Source organism: Clinocottus analis, unplaced genomic scaffold, assembly GCF_023055335.1.
Source record: "Clinocottus analis isolate CAN_PGR_092001 unplaced genomic scaffold, fCliAna1.0.p SCAF_24, whole genome shotgun sequence".
NCBI classification, from domain to species: domain Eukaryota; kingdom Metazoa; phylum Chordata; class Actinopteri; order Perciformes; family Cottidae; genus Clinocottus; species Clinocottus analis.
This window is the reverse complement of record NW_027175976.1, coordinates 4,555,639-4,573,805: the sequence shown is the minus strand read 5'-3', so window position 1 is coordinate 4,573,805 and position 18,167 is coordinate 4,555,639. Positions and strand designations below refer to the sequence as shown.

Here is an 18,167-nt window from a genome sequence, read left to right as displayed (position 1 = left end):
GAAGCAAGGTGACGCCGCTGTGTTGAGGTTAAACTCCGGGCTAATCTAAAGGCTGTTCTTAACTGCGACACTAAAAAGGCGGGTTTAATTTCAAAGCAGGTGGCTCTCGCGGCGCCCAGCTGTCCCACGGTGCTGAACGCCTCACCGAGTGAGCCCTCCTGCTGCTGGTAATCCAGATGCTGGTGTTGGGGCTTAAGTTGAATATCAGACCGGGCGCGTGGCGGCCGATACGTGACGGGGGAATGGAGGTAGCGGATACGAAAAGAAGTCGAGCCCAGGTCTGAAGCACACAGCTGTTGGCGGAGCAACATCTGGACGGGAACTGCCACGTACTGCACTCAGACGCGGGTCGGACCGCGGCGACATCCAACGGTAACGCGGCGAGAAGACAATAAAGAGTGCGGCTTTCAAAAAAAACATACACAAACCCCCGGATAGCGAGTGCACAGCTGCCGCAGCATCGACTGGTGGACTGTAACGTAGCGCGAGCTAAAGCCGCTGGCGTGTAAAAGCATCCGTGAGTAAAAACGCATTCAGCGAGAGGGGCAGATTCGCGGGGATAACGCAACACGGATCAGCCGCTTGGTCGGGTCCGTGAGGGATTAGAGTTCGGGCGGGCCGGTCGTCCTCCTCGAGCCGTTACATAATCCATCGATCTGCTAAAGTGATCGATCGGCGGAAGTCTCCTGACCTTCCCGAGTGCCGACTTGCAGGCGCACTGCAGGAACTCTTTAGCCCTTGGACACAAAAAAATAGATGGAAAAAACAACAACAACAGACTTTCTGTAACCCGCATGCCGGAGACCAATTCATGATTAATGGGTCCGGCCAGAGACGGGAAGTTTGGCCGACACAGACAGGAGGCAGTGCATCTTCATACCTGGCAAATGATCAATGCTATTGTTTTTTTTTAAAAATTTTTTGTTTTGCTAAGGAGAGCAAATGCCCGCAGATGTTTCACCTCATCCTTTCTTACTTTTGCAGAGACGGGGGAGGCAACAGATCCTGGAGGTGTCGGGCAGAACCTGCGGCCGGTTCCTCCCGCTCATCGCCGCACTTCTGTTCAACACTAATGGGAGCCGCCCTTTTGCCAAGAACCCGCTCCAATCACCCCCAAACAACCCCGCCTCTAATATGACAGTCACGATTCATGCCTCCACGCTGCGGGGCATATTAACCATTTGGGACACTGTGCCGTCTTGTATCCACTTTCATCTGTAATAACTCAAGGTAGGACACCGTCATATTTCATCCCTCTCTGTGAATCCTAAATGATCTCGCTCACTCCTTCTCCCTTCCTCCGACTCGTTCCCCAAACCCTCCCTCTCCTCCGCCATCACCTTAATTTCTCTCTGGTTCCCTTTCCTCCTCTCTCTTCGTCTTTATCTCACTCTGTCTTCCCCTCCCTGCAGGGCCTCGCCTCATCTGGAGACTCGCCAGGAATACAGATAGGATCCCTCGCAGATGTACAATAACTTGAGGGGAATAAATATGCCCTAATTGAGAGAAATGATGTAATATTGATCCTAGGGCCTCTGAACCTTTTGCCGTCGATGGAGCGCTTCTGCGGAGCCAGTGACATTTAGAGGGATGGCTGGTGCTGGTGTGTGTTTGTGTGTGTGTGTGTGTGTGTGTGTGTGTGTGTAAGTGCGAGACCGGGGATAGGTGTTGCTGAGGCGGTGCCGTGGGGCCGACTCTCTTCTTCTTTGTGGGACCGAAATGCGTCTCGCGGTTTTGACGAGAACATCCCGGCCGAAAAGCAGGAGACTCGTTCGAGTGCCGGATGCAACGCCGAGCGGCCGCGGCGCCACGGCCGACGCTTTTAAGATGCTTTTAATTAAAAAAAAAAAACACAAAAAAAAAACCCCGAGCTGCAAAGTATCAGCGTTCTCCGGTGCAGTCTGTGCCCGCGCCATTAGGGCTGCTGAGTGGTTTTCACTCGCGAGTCAGGTTCCAGGTTTGCTTTTGGGGTTAAAGTGAGCACAAATACAAGCGTCCTCATTATAAAAAAAAAAGGATTCTGCACGTATCCAAGCCACGTGGAGTGTGTTACAGGCTTATATGTTGCAGGTTTTGCTCCGATATTTCTAACCCTTGTCCGACAGGGTGACACCTCTCCTGCTTCACGTACATGTATTGTGTTCGATGCCTGATGAAAAGCACCTTATAATGTTTGAATTGGGCTATGAGGGCAAACTCGCTGGGCCTATCCTCGTAAAAAAAAGATATAAAAAACGAGGGCAGGCGATACAACAGCGTCTCTTCCTTCCATTCTTTCTCCAGAAATTGGTATTTACCTTGAACATGTGTACCGCGCGGCGGCCCAGCGGCACTGGAAAGGTTTCCGGAATCGATGCGACGGGAAAACCCAAACGCCACACCGTCGCAAGATCCAATCCATACAGCGGCGGGACGGAAGCCGCTCCCGGATAATGGGACGATCGACATTCACAGATTGATAAAGTCGCGCAAAGGTTACACTTTTTCGGAGACCATCTGTTGGACCCAGTTTCAACCGCATCGGAAACCGCGCGGCGAAAGGTGACATTTTGTCTGCTGTCTAAGTGCAGTTCATCATTACTTCCTAACGATGCTCTGTTTCTGCAGAGAATGGGAAGGGGGTGGGGACACACACACACACACACACACAAGTGCAAACTTCCCTACCGAGGGTTCTGAATCCGTCGAGTCCTAATGTGAAGGTTTCCATGTCAGCTGAGGGGAAATGGGCGTCTCGCAGCGACCTGACCTGCACCAGAATATCAGAACATTGATGCGCGGACCTCCTCATTACCAAAGCGCTGCACATTCGAAATTGATGTGGCTGCCGACTCCGAGTCAATTCAGGATAATGATGGTTTTGTTGCGAGGTATCCTCCGTTCGTACGGTATCATTAAACAATGTAACTCCTTCTGATGAGTGACTGAAGACCAATTTCCAGTTTACACTGTTATTATTCAGCAACCAACAAACGAGGGAGGCTCAACCTCCGAGAGGAGCGCAGATTGTCAGATTGTTATGGCGAGGCTGCTTAGAACAAAGGGATTTCCACAATGAGCCTCTCCGAGAGGAAGTAATACAGATATTCATGCTATGTTATTAAAAGAGCGCCTTTTGTAGCACTCGGCAGCGGCTCGGATTTAACGCCATGAACATTCTGCCGCTGCGAAGAGGACGCAGATGTGTTTGTGACGTTACCCATAATCCTGTTCCCGTGACCCCAGAGTGGACCGACGGCCCGCGACGCGGCCGAAAGTATGCGGACAGCCGACCATGACACATCTCATTGAAAACCACGGGCATTAATATGTCTGATTTCATAAGCTAGCTGCAGATATTCGCTGCACGACAATAGATATTTAGTTTCGGTCGACTGTTTTTTTCACAAACTACCGTCACAATGTGATATTTTTCAAGGATACCTTGAGGTAATTTGTCCCTGGACAGCGGTTGGGGATGCATCTGTGACCTTTGACCCTTCCCTGTGCCATCATCTTTGGACTGGACACAACAAATTGTCTTTCAACCCCTGAAGGGTTCAAACGGGCATTGTGGGAAATAACCAAGTGAGACACAAGAGAGGACAGTTCTGGAGGGGGAAGTGAATATATCAAAAGAATCAATTAAAAGTGCATTTCGGGGGGGAACTTCAGCGAGGAAGCTCGCCGTCACCTTGGCCGCAGTGTCGGGAGGTGGAACGTGATATCTTGAGGAAAATCGAAAGGCCTGGAAACATCACTGGAGGACTCGCTGGTTAATCAAAGTCTGAGTCGTTGCAGACGGAGCGCCGCCGCAGTCGCTGAATCCCTTTTTTCGGGGGGCTTTCAGAACATAGAAGTGGCACGCACATGTTCACGCGTTCAGGGAATGAATCACCCCGCTTGTCAAAGTGAGAACCGAACGCGCTAGCGCTCTGGAAAACCGAGTTGCGCTGCAGTTCGTCTGCTCGGGCTCGACTTGCAGACAATTATTCCACATCTGCAAAAAAGACGAGAGCGGGAGCGGCATCGGACTGAATTACGGACCAAAAAAAAGGAAGAAGAAGAAGAAGAAAAACCGCCAGGCATCTGTCCCACGGAGAAAGCGTCACGCCCGCCGAGGGGCTGAGAAGAGCATTTACACAACATGTTTTAATCAAGCGTTTGAATCAATTATAACCACATCCATTAGGAGACAAAATGGGGAGCCGCGGACGGTGTGTGCTGATTAATTGGGGCCCGCCATTTACAGATCTCTCCGCTCGTCCCCCGAGTTCCATAACAAGAGCCTAAAAAGTGTCTCTCCATTCGCCTTCCCCCACTCCGCCCGCTCTCTGCCTCTTACCTGCCTAATTAACTGTCAGCCGAAGCCATTTACGCTTCTATATTTCATGGGAGTGTGAATATTAAAATTCCGCCAAAACTGCCAGGCGCGCCGCGGACTCTCTCTCTCTCTCTTTCTCTCTCTCTCTCTCTCTTTCTCCTTGTGGATGACAAGAGCGTGCTCGCCCAACGCTGAGAGGAAGCCATAGGGCCTTGTAAAGGCAGAGGATCAAGTAGGCGTTCATATATTATGGACACAGAGGTGGCGAGTCTGTGGAGAATAGCGAAGGGCGCGGAGGTGAAGGCGGAGCAAAACTACTAATCCTCACCCGCTGCAGAATCAAGAGGAAAATCGGACGCATTGAGAGGGAAGAAGGTCGAGAAAGAAAGTAAATAGTACAGTTACACAATAATAAACAACAACCGCAGCGTGTTTCTAGGCTTTGGATCATCATTGGCCGCTCTGTCAGCTAATGGATTTTGTAAATCCTCATTATATACGATCAAAACGCCTAATCAGATGAAAAAGGGCCTTTCATCCGTCATCAATTTGAAGCGACGATGATTTGCGTCTATTTTCTGATTGCCACCTTTTTACCTCTTGCGAGCCAGTTGTGTTCATCGCCCGTGACAAATTGACTTCAAAGGGAGCCTCCATCATGACCCATTTTCCCCTCCACCAACAGCTGAGCTCCCGTCCAATAAGGCACAAAGCGGGGAACGTTCCCACGAGCCTCCCCCAGCGCTTCAAACGCCGGGGAAAGGCAAGCGGCGGACTCTGCCTGTTTCCGAGGCGAGCCGCGCGAGGCAATCATCTGAAGGAAGGCTCGCGTCGCGGGGTTTGAAGGCGGCGCCGGCGGAGGCCGGGGGGGGGGGGGGGGGGCGTGATTTCGAAGAAGTGCAGTAGTTTTGCAGTCGAACGTGGATTCCAGCCGAAGAAACGCCGTGCAGCATCCGCGGTAACCTCGAGATGGCTGCGATCCAATGAGGAGGCGCTCCGGCCGGAAGGGGGAGGGGCGATGCGGGCGGACGTGGCTTTTCAAAGCCCGGCGAATGCACTTTTCTCTTTCACACACACAAATGTGCGGCGTGACTCATCCTGAGTGTTTCTTCCACCGAGAAGGGAAAGAAAACTCAAGGTCCATTCACAAAAAGGGGCACGGAGGACGGACCTAATTGAACATCGTGTGCCGAACACTTCTGCTGCCGCTCCGACAACACGTTATGTTCCAGGGGAAATATCACAAATTGGCAAATAACAGCTAGTATTAAAAAAAAACAGGTACATGCTAAATTCAGCGTCATCGATATTTCCAGAAATAAATCCATTAATACCACAAATTAAAGTCACGTCAACCTGAGTCTCGTTTTTATAAAAGAATATAAAAGAATATATGGTTTTCACCACAATATTTAACCAAGTAGAAGCATTTATAAATGATTAAGTGCTTAAAAACTCCATTTCTTTCACAAAGGAGCACAGGGGAAGCAGCAGAGGGCCGAGTACGACGTGAATGTGATCATTTCTGGATAATCTGCACTAATTCTATCAGTACAACAGGTAAACAAAGAGGATGTGCTGGGAGGGACTCTCTCTGAAATGTGATAAACACAAAGATATTGTTCCCAACAAAGCCACGGTTAAGTAGAGCAGCTCCGACTCCGTATGACAGCACACGCTCCATCAACAGAAGGAAAAAGAAGGCGTCGGCGTGGGGAATAAAACACGTCTCCTTACCTATCGCCATCTCCATGACGCTCATTTGGCTCTCGGAGGGGGAAAGGATTTTCGGCGGCTTGTCAGTCAGGGGAGCTGCGAGAAGACAAACAGAAAAGGAAGAGGACATTAAATTCAACATCTCGCTCTCCCCCGCGGACAGTGGGAGTATGATTTATTCATTAAGGGACCACAATAAAAGGGCTTCATTAAAACGGGAACAAATAAAAGGAAATATAATATTTAAAGAGTGGACGCAGAGAAAAAGACGGGGATGAATTACTGTGACTCAGAATTACACATCCAGAGCTTGAAACATCAATGCACATGCTTTGAAAGAAGCAGCCGCTTCATCACTAATGCTCTTCACTCCTCGAGTGTGGAAGTGATGATATGGCTTTTGACATAGACCACTATATAAACCGCACTGTATATAGTATACTATATATATATATATATATATATATATATATATATATATATATATATGTACATACAGCAGCTGTGTAGCTAGTCGACCATTTCTGGATCTCCAGAACATACACCCTCAGGATAAAACTCCCTGACAGCTGCAGTGGGCATTGGAAGGTGGATATTCGCTGCGGGAGACGCAGTATTTTCGGCAAAGTGTACCGGGGAGTACGCGTTTCTTCACGTTCCGCGAATGCATCCCCATTAAACATGGAAGCGGAGTCTTCTGCACGAGCGGAGTGGCACGTGTCGTCACATCCAAATGCGTTTTCCCGGTTCTATTAGAGCGGCCTTCGTCCCGACGCCCTTCGAAAATGCAGCGGCTCCAATTAGACAGCTGCTGAGTAACAAAAGACGTGCACTTAGAGGCTCCTCATTATAATGATTCCCTAATTGGTTCCAGTCTTCAAAGTGGCGTCGGAGAGGTTTTCTATCCGCGCGCGCCGGGGAACTACTCGGAGGGACGGAGGCTCGTTTGGGTACAAATGACTTGTGGTTCCACTGCGGCGGCGAGCGCTGAGCTCAACGCGGAGAGGGGGGGGGGGGAAGAAAATAATCTGGAAAACAGGCGGAGGAGAGGAGCGACAGAACGGAGGGAGGGTTTTTTTTTTTCTTTTTCAAAGTTCACGCCTGGACCTGTTCCTCCATCCTCCGGTGATGTAACTCAGGCAGCAGAGCGCGTTAGCTGCAGTTACGTGTTCATGTATATATATATATATATATATATATATATATATATATATATATATATATATATATATATATATATATATATATATTTTAAAAAGCCCTCCGGGGCAAGTTATCGTCCCAACAGCGGCAGATCCCAAATGCAGTTATTCAGATTGGTTGCTGCAATACATGGCAGCTGAGGGGTTTATGATGCAACCGACAGACCCTGGAAACGCACTTTTGAACCACTGAGATGGATTCTGTCTCGACACGGCCAGTAAAATGAATTCTCGTCGACTATTTTATTTCCAATATTTATATGTATATGTTCACGGACTAGCAACATTTGACAACATCTCCTGTGTCCACGAAGGCTCCTCATTGATGTCGGTCATATAGATTCATACTTGTGCGAGTCCTCCACACTAAATAACAAAATGGGCTATTGAATTGATCATTTTGCGCCATTTTTGGTGCGCCCTGCTATGGGCAGAGGATTGCGAAAATTCCTGCGCAATGGTTAAAAGCGACCAATGTTGCTGGTGGGAGGAAAAAAAACAACCAAGTCAAACGCCTCGCTTCCCACATCCCACATCCTCCCTGACAGGTGTTTGAGGCTCTCAACATCACGTTGCTTCCGCCTGTTTACCTAATTGGAACCGCTCGCCGCCAGGAAAACCTACACGTGAAGCCGTTTCAGTCGTTTCCACAACAATTATTTCTTGCCTCTAATAAGCCAACGTGAATTGATTGAAATACTTCAAAACACGAGACCAAAGAGGGGTTTGATGGTTATGTGGATATGTTGTTTAAGTTGTCCTCTCCTGGTACAATCTCATCATTCCTTTGGTCTCTTTTTGGGCACTACTTCATGCCAAATACACGACATTCCTTCAGTGGCGTCCACTCGCTCCGGCTAATCAAAAACACTTCCATCATCAATTGAAAAGATAAAACCATAACGTGGTCTTAAATAAAGGATCACGGCGATTTGTTGAGAGGAGTGGGTTGAAAAGCGCGGGCAAAAATGGCGGCGTGAGCTCATTCATTACAAATTTAATAAAAGAACCACAGCAAATGATGCCTGGTGTGTTCCAGTGCTGCGCAGAGAAACCCCATTACCTTAATTACCTTTCCTCTTGATGAAATATGCTCAGATTATTTTGTTTCGTCACAAATTGAAAAGAAAAAAAAACAACGACGAGTCTTGCCGCTCCGATGCTTTGTCTTACAGGACACAATGCTGAATTTGAGAGAAGAAAATGGTGCCCGGGCAGAAATGTGGCTGCGCGTATTTATAGTCGCATGAAAAGAAGCTCAGCTGGGGATACACACATCAAACATGGAGCCGCAGCTCACTGCTTCCACGGTTAAAGAAAGTCATCCATTATACATTTGCATTCGTGATAAAACAAGAAAAAAAACCCTGAAAATGCAACAGTAATAGAATAATTGGGATAACGACCGAAATCCAACTAAGATCCCAAAAAAATAGGTGCGAATCTGTACAAACGCTGTCAAACCGATATCAAACGGACATTTTTAATGGCAATTGCAACTTCTGGAGAGATTTGATTGGGCCGGTGCGTTACGCCGTGTGTACTGAACGCTGCCGCCGGCGGCCTGCAGCCGCACCTCGAGGGAGGAGAGCGTGACGGCGTTTGAAGTTACGCGAGCAGCTTTGCAGGTTGAAAATAACCTGGAAAGCGCCAACGCTGCTCCCGGTGACCGCGGACCCACAAATGTATACAGCTACGTGCTCTTCACGCAACACAACACAACACTGCACACGGTCCCCGCGATGTATAATGATGGGAAGGGGAGCAGAGCAGAATGAGGCATGAAAGGGATCCAAGATTAATTCCAAACTATATTTACCTAGAGGACAGAAATCTGTGGAAATATTGTGACCATTATATTGTCGTCTGGAGGGGATATTATTTTTTGGGGGCAATGTATGTTCCGACAATAATTCATCCAATTGAATCCCTTGCGGAGGACTTCAAAAATAGCACTTCCCCCTTTATTGGACATTTCATAGCGTAGAGGCCGCCAGGAGATGAGGGGAGAGGGAGTGTCGGGTATTAGATGCCACCCAGATCCTCCACCATCATAATGTGTGATACACTGGATGTGCCCTGACCATTTGGCTACCGGCGCACCCTCCAGTTTCTACCTCTGAACGTTAGCAAATCATATCATAAAGCAGCTTACACGCTGCTGTACAGCAACTCCACAGCGGGTTTATGACGCGGCGCTTTCTAATATAAAACCTCCTTCTTTCGTGCTCGTGGTCATGGTGGGAGGGGAAGGGCGGCTCCTGATCATCAGATCATTGAGAGGCCACGCCTCCTGAGCACTCACAGGTTTCTGCCTCTTTGCCGCCTCGACAACTGGAGGCTCGCGCTCCCGAACGTCGCCAGAGCAAACAGGAATAATCTATCGACTCGCAATTAAGAGGGCACGACACGCCGCTCACTGCGCTGACCTCACTTTGCAATTTAAAGCTGACAACGTGGATTTAGTTAGATGCTTTTTAAAAAAATAAATAAAAAAAGTTTAAGTCATGCCCGGACAGGTAATCGAGAATATGGAGTTTCTGGCTCGTTCACCTGTGAAGTCTCGTCTTGGTGTGCGGGTTGCACTGAGCCGGTTTGAAGGTGAAATCCCCCAAAATCCTGGAAGGCAATAAACGTCGTGGCACTTTTTCTTTTTTTGGGGGGGGAGCTTATTTCACAGTGACAGGTAAAAAAAAAAAGAAAAAAAAAAGGAGGAAGGCAGTTTAACTCAAATCAAGGGCATGCCGCCGATGTGCTGCGTGTTAGTGGGATCCCACGGCGCTGGAAGGCACACAAACACACACACAAACACACACGCGCACAAATTTGAGACGCATTAGTGAAGCTGGCTGGTCTTCAACTACAAAACTACAATTCTGTGGTGCTGAGGAGAGGAAGGAGTCTTTTTTTTCCGCTGAGGGGCGAGCAACACAACCAGCCTGACCTGCTTCCACTACACACAGACAGTGTATAGGCAGATTACACACACACACACACACTCACACACACACACATTCCTGCACACATGGAGGGGCCCGACGTTTGGTATCAGCCGGGGGAGAAAATCTTTAAAGTGTCCCTCACAGGCCCTGTGATCTGCTCTCGTTGTGATCACATGATGATGGATGGGGGGATGGAGTAATGAAGGAGGGGAAAAAAGAAGAAGGAGGAAGAAAAAAAAGGACCTTGTTCTCTCCCATTAACTCTCCCATCGCCTTCTCTGCCTCCGTCGCTGTATGTCTTTGTCACCCTGTCTGTCGGGTTCTGTCGCTCTCAGGGGTGAAAGAGAGAGAGAGAGAGAGAGAGAGAGAGAGAGAGAGAGAGAGAGAGAGAGAGAGAGAGCGGGGAGATGAAAAAAGAGGGAGGGAGAGGGTTGTGGTCCTCTGTTCACACCTCATTAAAGACCACTTCAGCAGACATAGATTAAGGGGAGTAGTGTGTGTGTGTGTGTGTGTGTGTGTGTGTGTGTGTGTGTGTGTGTTTGTGAGCTTCAGATCGTTAAATGGAAAAGTGTGAGTTCCGCGGGAGAAAATATATGAAAACTGTTTTTAAAAAGGGACCCGAGAGACAAACCTTATTAGTTAATCACACGCGAGAGGTAAACAATAAATAAAATGAATGATCTTCGACCTCCCGTTGTGATTCAGTTCCTTCAGATCAGAAAACACAAATCACAACCTTGAAGATTTCTCTTGATCCTGATCGAGGACTTCATGCATCGACTGGTGGAAGGAAAAAAAAAAAAAAGTTGCATTTTTCCGGGTAACGTTGCTCATGAGAAACCGTTGATGACACAAAGCAGATTGTCTGAAACATAGTTGCCCCAAAAACATAAGATGAAGACAGACTGAATGTGAAAACCCAGAGAGAGGCTTTATAATAAAACAATCAGATATTAATGAGCCTAAATGATTAAAGTAAGTTGCCAACTCATCACACGAGCTGACCTAAGTTAACTCGGCCCAGCTGAGACCGGACATGTTCGGAGAAACGAAAGACAATGCAGGACCGGAGGACTTAAATGTGTTGAATAAGTTAGCGTGGATGTCTTCGGGGCTCTCGGGGGAACCGGGCAGGAAGAGGAATTTGTCAGCGGCTGTCAGGGACTCGCAAAAAGTTTTTGGAACAAGTGACTTCCTCGGGGCGCCGGGAGGACGAAATGGACCACGGACCAGGAAACTGAATCCAATACGTCCCCTTTGTCAAGCTTGGAAATGAATAATCGAAGCCATCTTGATGATGAAAATAAGGATAAATGAGCACACGCGCGAGAAAAAAAAAGGAGCAATACTCGAATCAATGGCTGGATTTAAATGCCAGAAGTTATTATTATTACTACAATCTGTACTTACTGTGCCATCAAGTGCTTACACGGTTTTATTGTGCACTGTTCTCTTTCACGGCTAAATATACAGGTCAATAGACTGGGGAAGGAAAAAAAAAAACAAAAAAAAACTGCCATTGTAAATTCTTAATGTGATCTCAGCTGCAGGAAAATTGCTTTCATTACCTCTCGACGGAAAGCGGGGCAATTTTCCTCCGGTGGAAAAACAGATTTCAGACCGGTCGGATGCCCGGATCGGTTCGACGCCGCCGCTGTTGCCTTGCAATCGCGCGCGTGTGGGAGCGGGATGTTAATATAGTTCTGGGCAAGATAACTGTTATTTTAGCGCGGAGGCCTCCCGGAGAAGCTGCCCGAGGCGAGACGAGGAGATGGAGTTCAACTCCGAGAGGGGACGCGGGGCGCCGCACAAGGACACGCTGCTCTTCATGAGCTCCTACCATTTAGCAACTTGAGGTTTCCATTGAAGGAAAAGCCATTTGTATTGTTTCTCCCCCCACCTCCATTGGCGTAATAGGAGCCCTGCAAGTGGGACAAGAATCAATTGCCCACGCGAGGAGGGCCACAAATACGCTCAACTTGCAAGTACAGCGTTCTGATTGGACCGTTTCCTGAAGCTCCAGGCCACGTTTTCACAAAAGGAAGGGATTATTCCACCACTGGACACCAGGATTTGAACAATATATGTCCTTTTTAATGCGTAGTGGAAGCACTGCTTAAGGAGCAATAGTTTAAAATACTCGGTTACTTGTGAGATGCTTTGGAACAGAACGTGACTGGATGTGCTGCTCTACTTCCTGCTCCACTTCCTGCTCCACTTCCTGCCCCAAAAAAGCTCTGTCGGCTTTCCATCTGTCGATCGCAAAGGTTATTGTGGTGAATTGAATCAGCTGTCAGGTTCCTGGGGCCATCCCGAGGTGATGATGAGTGCTTTTGGACACGCGAGCAAAGTCACACAGGTGGAAGTACCGGCTTCCTGCGCGACCGCGAGCGATACCGCGAGTCGATCGTGGCGTTCAAATGAGGGGGTCGGATGCTTCCGCGGATTCACGCTTTTTGGACTGTGTCCGTTGCAGCCAAAAATGTTTGACGTGATATTTCCAGTTTGTCTGGCGCCGGCGAGTCACACGAGGAGATCAAAGTCTGTCCGGTCGTTCCAATTCGCAGAGGAAACGGGAACGCGCACTTTGGCGAGTCGCAGCCGCTCGTTACGATGGATATTTCCGGGGGCGCGAAACCAAAATCTTTTATCTGAAAGAGGACGACGCTTGTTAAAAATGAGCTCGACTCCCCCGAGCTGAAACGGAGGGGATCTTCGAAAGCGCCGGGAAAATATACTATTGAAAAAGAAAATGAGCCCTAAAGAAGTGACAACGCAATACTCTCCGAGGATACTTGTTGGAAAACACCAATATAGAAACCCTGAACAGAACATAATAAGGGTATATTTCCTTTGTGAAAAAGGTGTTGCTTTCGAAGATCCATCAAAACAATTGAATATAAGAGGGCTCACAGGACGGGACAATGCATTCTGGGGAAATCACATAAATCATATAACGGCAGGCTTTGGGAATAGCCGGGGCGAAGTCACTCCACATAATTACTCGCAACGCTCGCGCTGTAATGAGACGTCGGTTTGAATCTGACGCCGGCTTCTTGAACCTCGCGCCGCCGCCGCCGCAAACATTTACACTGCCGGGAGGTGGGGAAAAAAATGTTTCGAAAAAAAAACAACTGTGCACACGCGGCAGCCGAAAAAGAGGCGCCGTTTAATTAGAGAGGCCCGCGCTCATTACTCACCTGGCTCCTCAGCGGTGGCCGCCCGCCTCAGAAATGTGTTATTCACTCGGCGATAAGGAGGCCGGGAGGTGGTGGGAGGGATGGTGGTGTGTTTCAAGCTGCACGGGGCCTAAAATATCCCGGAGGGGAGGAGTTGAGGATGAGTCAGAGAGGAAGGAGATGGCGGTGGAGAAAGAAGGCCCGGGGTGCTGTATGAAGAAGCCTGCTTTTTGTTTTTTTTGTTTTTGTTGGGGAGGGCGAGTCGAGAAGGGACGGGGATAAATAAAGAAAAACACGCAGATGATGTGGAAGAAGATGCCGTTTGGCGCTTCTTAAACAACAGGGAAGTGTGCCTGTGTGTGTGTGTGTGTGTGTGTGTGTGTGTGTTGGGAGGCGAGTTGGGGGTCATCGCTTGGGGCGTGAAATGCGCTTTGCGATGGAGGTCGTTGGAGGAAACGCGAGCTGGGGGGGGGGGGTTAACGCCTTGCTGATTGACATCCCGTTCTATCTGGCAGTGCAGGTTCAGATAGGAAATAAGCTGCAGTCATTAGTCTTCGGATCAGCAGTGATGCAGCGCGTCAGCGTCTGTGGAGCCAGGATAGCACGGGACACCTACTTGAACCCCGACTGCATGTCCTAATTACGACTTTAAAGCTTTCCAATTGGCTGGCACGCTTATAAAAATACATCTCAAAGACATGTTTGACCCCGTAGAGGTGAAAGCTCGTTATTTTTTTTGTTGCCCATGACTTGTTGCATAGCAACAGATGCATGTGCTTCCTCCACACATGCCACTGTCAAGTGCCACTAGTTGGAGGAAGAGATGCTTGTCTGACACAGGTCCTCGGGTCATGAATCAGACGCGATCACGCCGCACCGCGCTGTCCTCTGCTGGGCTCTCCGGCCGCGGCTCGGACCAGCCGTGAATGACGACGGGAACGTTGAGAACATCCCGGGTGATCCGTGTTCTCCGGATGAAATCCAACACGTGGAACAGGCCGGAGCGAAGGAAACACCGCTCTGAAAAACCGATGTTTACCTTTCAGTGACAAAGCGGCAAACGTGATCATGACCACATCGGTTTCCTCGACTCTCCAAAAGAAAAACCTCCTCCTTCCTGCTGATTGCCCCGTTGTCGCTATCTGTCCCTGCTAAACACCCTAATGGCTCGTTCTTTAGAGTCTCCGGTGGGAGAACAGACTCAGGAGATGGCGGTCCCCGGCTCAGAAGCACTAAACTGTGTTAATGTGCAGGTTTCCGCTTCTGAACTGCCTAAACAACACATTAACATGCCGGGGAAGCGTTCTCCTCTGCAGGGGCAATTGCGTTCCTGCAGCATGAAAACAAGTAAATTACAAAGCAAAAATAAAAAGGCAGAATGGAAATGATGTGACAGAAAATTCATGAAGGGGTTGCTGTAAAGAATAGTCAGCTGGAAAGTTTATTAAACACATTCACACGAGGCTAAAAAAAAAAAAAGAAGGGGGGAAATGGATAGCAGGAATCTCTCTCCAGTCTCCATTGTGCACGGATATGCTCGAGAATCTAATACAGATGCAGAGTCGAGGAAAAATGTGCTATTGATTCATACACTTTCTTCCATATACTGCGTTCTCAGCAGGCGTCGCTTGCCATTTGTCTTAGCTTTAAATTTAACTACTCGACAGGCAATACCTATGTACTTCCCTGTAATTAAAAAGTGTATTAATCTTGAGTGCCGGCTGTCATAAATTCCGCATTTTTTCCCCCCCAGCCTGCTTTTCCGCTTCCCCCCCTCAATAAATTTATTCAGAGCAATCAATAGGGGTATTACTATGTATATATCGCTGTGGGAATCAGCTTGGCAGGTTGCCTTTGGCAGTGCTACACTTCCCGCTTTGCCCGTGTTATCCTCCCAAAATGGCCGTCTCCAGTTCTATATGTGGACCCGGCTGCTGCCGAGGGGGACGGTGGGAGTAACATGTGTGGGAGTGTTTGAGCGAGGGGCTGTTTAGCTGGAGTTTATTATATTTTTTTTTATGGGAGAAGATAAAGTTGTAGGAACTAAAATGGCATTAAATAGACTTGGACAGGAACACGCCAGAGAATGAGAGAAGAAACTCTGCTGTTATGACAAGTCCTGCTCACTTTAAATTTACAATAAAGTGAAGGAAAGTTGCAATTAGGCAGATGCGTATAGGAAGCCTGCCTGCTGTAATTAATCATGATTGCGTTAATTACACTTTGTTTTTGCCATAATGAGGACTAAAAAGAGACAAATGGCATAGGAAAATATAGAAAATGAAGGATCTAGTGCCAAATGACACTCCGCAGCCTCACAGTTACTATATTGCTGTGGATATTAAAAATGCCAATTCTCTCCCTGCGGCAAATAACTTTTCTCTCATTCCAGCTCCCCCAGCAGACTGAATTATTTCTCTGCTCCGTCTGTAAAAAATGTGTCTTTTAAGTCCATTATTTCCCTATTTTCCATAAGCAAAGCCATGTCTGATACAATCTTTTAATTAAGATTTTACAAGTTGCTTCCTCCAGCTGAAAAAATGCTTCTTTTTTTCTTCTTCTTCTTCTTCCGAGCGCTACAGTACACTTCCCAAGGACGAATTGTAATATTGTTTAGCTCGGCAGATCACACATCTTGCAGATCTCATCTGCGGCGGGGACTACTTTTTATTTACCCCGTGCTGCAGGTGGTTCACATTACACAGGCAATATAACACGGATCCTTACAACCCTCTAATAGAGACTGTTTAGAGGGAAGGCATCGTTCTCATTGGCGGCAGATACTCGCTATAAGCTGAACTGCATTTTAAAAACTCTCGCCTGAAGCATAAAAGGCGACACAAACGCCTAAATGGTCAATTCCCTTCACCTCAATTTTGTCATTTGCAGCCCATCAAAGTGATGCTGGGTTAACTAAGTATGCATTGATAGTTGAATAATAACATTTTACATCGTCATAAATGTAACTATTACGATATATAATTGTACTAATTTCAATTTGTGACAATTAAAAAGCATAAAGAGAAAGACAAACATGTTTTTTCTTTAACTCATTAAGATAAAACTTGGTGATCAAGAGAAACACAAGACAGAGAGTCATGATCGTACCAGAAAAGTGACGGAATAATGAATTGGTAACGAGAATGGATCCATTTAGACACATGTAAAATTAGTTATGGCCAGAGAGTGTGCGCTATTGTTCTACTAACCACAAATTAGATTCAACCAGCAAGGTGATCCATCAAAGACGACGCTGGTAATTGTTGTCATTAAGCCGGCGTACCTGTTGCTATGCATCTCGGCCATTACGTGCTATACAGCACATGACCGCCTGTACAAATATCATTTATGTATTTCACATACTGGCCACAGACAAGAGGGTTGGGAAATAACCTGTATCCACCAATCATCAGCATTATTGTCTGGCGGACACAAATGTTTATGAGCTTTAAAAGCAAAATTGATGGAAATGATGTCATGCTGCTTATGGAGAAGTATTCAAACACCTTCACACACATAAATAACGACTGAAGGGAAAAACAACTAAATGAATGACGTGGAACAAACGGTGTCGGCTAAGTTAATATTGAAGGCACAGTTCCTATAATAACGTACATACCCACGTGTAAATTGACAAGGATTATTCTTATGTCTTTCTTCCACAAGGTCGAGTCTCAATAGAGGTTTTAGGTCATGGGGGTATTGTCCCCTATGGGCTCAAGACCTCGATTACAGCAATCTATTCACACCTCGTCCTCGTGACCACTGCATGAAATCCATGCCTCACTCCGGGGCTCGCTCCACTGTGATGCTGCAGATAGGTTTGTTTCCATGATAATAGCCTTGCGCCTGTGTAATATACCGCCGTCTGTAGCCTCCTCTGTGTGTCGACAGTCCACTCTGAGCAAATACAATCCACGCCGGACTCGAACAAACATGTTTTCCCCTTCCCCGACGCCTCAGTCAAACAAACTGGGTCGGTCAAATATTGGCATTTGATTTTTCAAACCGCCGCGTGCTCCGATTGCCGGTGCCGGAAAGGATTTTAGTCAACGGCCGCTCAGACGTCCTTTCGAATGCGCGGCGGACGACGGCTCAGGCGGCCTGCATTATTCATCAAAGTGGCTGTCAGCGTACCTCCTGGAAGGAAATATGATTAAACCAGTGGGCTTTAAGCTCTTCCATAAACAAGGGTATGACCGTCTTTCGGTATAAAAAAGCTCTCAACTGGACGTTACATAAGCAAAAAGAAATGTCGTTGTCTCAGACGGGGCTCCACGTCATCTTCTGACGATCAATCGCTCGACCTCCTGCCAGCGTCTCCTTGGTTCTGGTGGAGCTCGTGCATCGAGCTGCAAAGTGCTCCCGTGATGGAGCGAGGAACCTCCCACAGCCTCAACCGCTCCAAAACACAGAGGCTCTTTATTTATTTTTGTCCTCCTTCTTAACGAAAAACAAAACCGGTTGGCACAGTGGCTTCTCGACAAACTACTTATTACTTGTCCAGGTCGCCCATTCATTGTGAAACCAAAGTGACCCACCGCATTGCCCCCCCCCCCCTCTTCCCCCCCTATTAAAAAACGGTGTCTATTTGACTTGAACTCTATTCCAACCTCCTCCTCCTCGGCCTGTTTAATTCCTGCTCGGTGCCATTTCTGCACAGTGGCCCCTTATTGCCGAGCTATGAATCCGTCCTCCTCACCATGCCTCCCACCACCCCTCCTCCCTCCCCCGCCCATCTCTCCTCCCCCTCCTCTCCCCCCCCTTCCTTCCTCTCAACCCCTTTGCCAGTGGCCCTGCAAATCTCCGGAGGCGGGCAGTGCCA

General features: G+C 47.8%; 1 protein-coding gene across 3 annotated transcripts in view; it reads right to left on the bottom strand.

Annotated features, from left to right (window-relative positions):
• LOC137793910 (interleukin-1 receptor accessory protein-like 1) overlaps positions 1-18,167 on the bottom strand; it is a 182,337-nt gene that overhangs the window by 63,864 nt on the left and 100,306 nt on the right. For all 3 annotated transcript variants that reach the window (XM_068590344.1, XM_068590346.1, XM_068590345.1), the window contains exon 6: positions 6,041-6,115. In XM_068590344.1, coding sequence (XP_068446445.1) covers positions 6,041-6,115 — 75 coding nt within the window. The remainder of the gene's footprint in view (positions 1-6,040; positions 6,116-18,167) is intronic.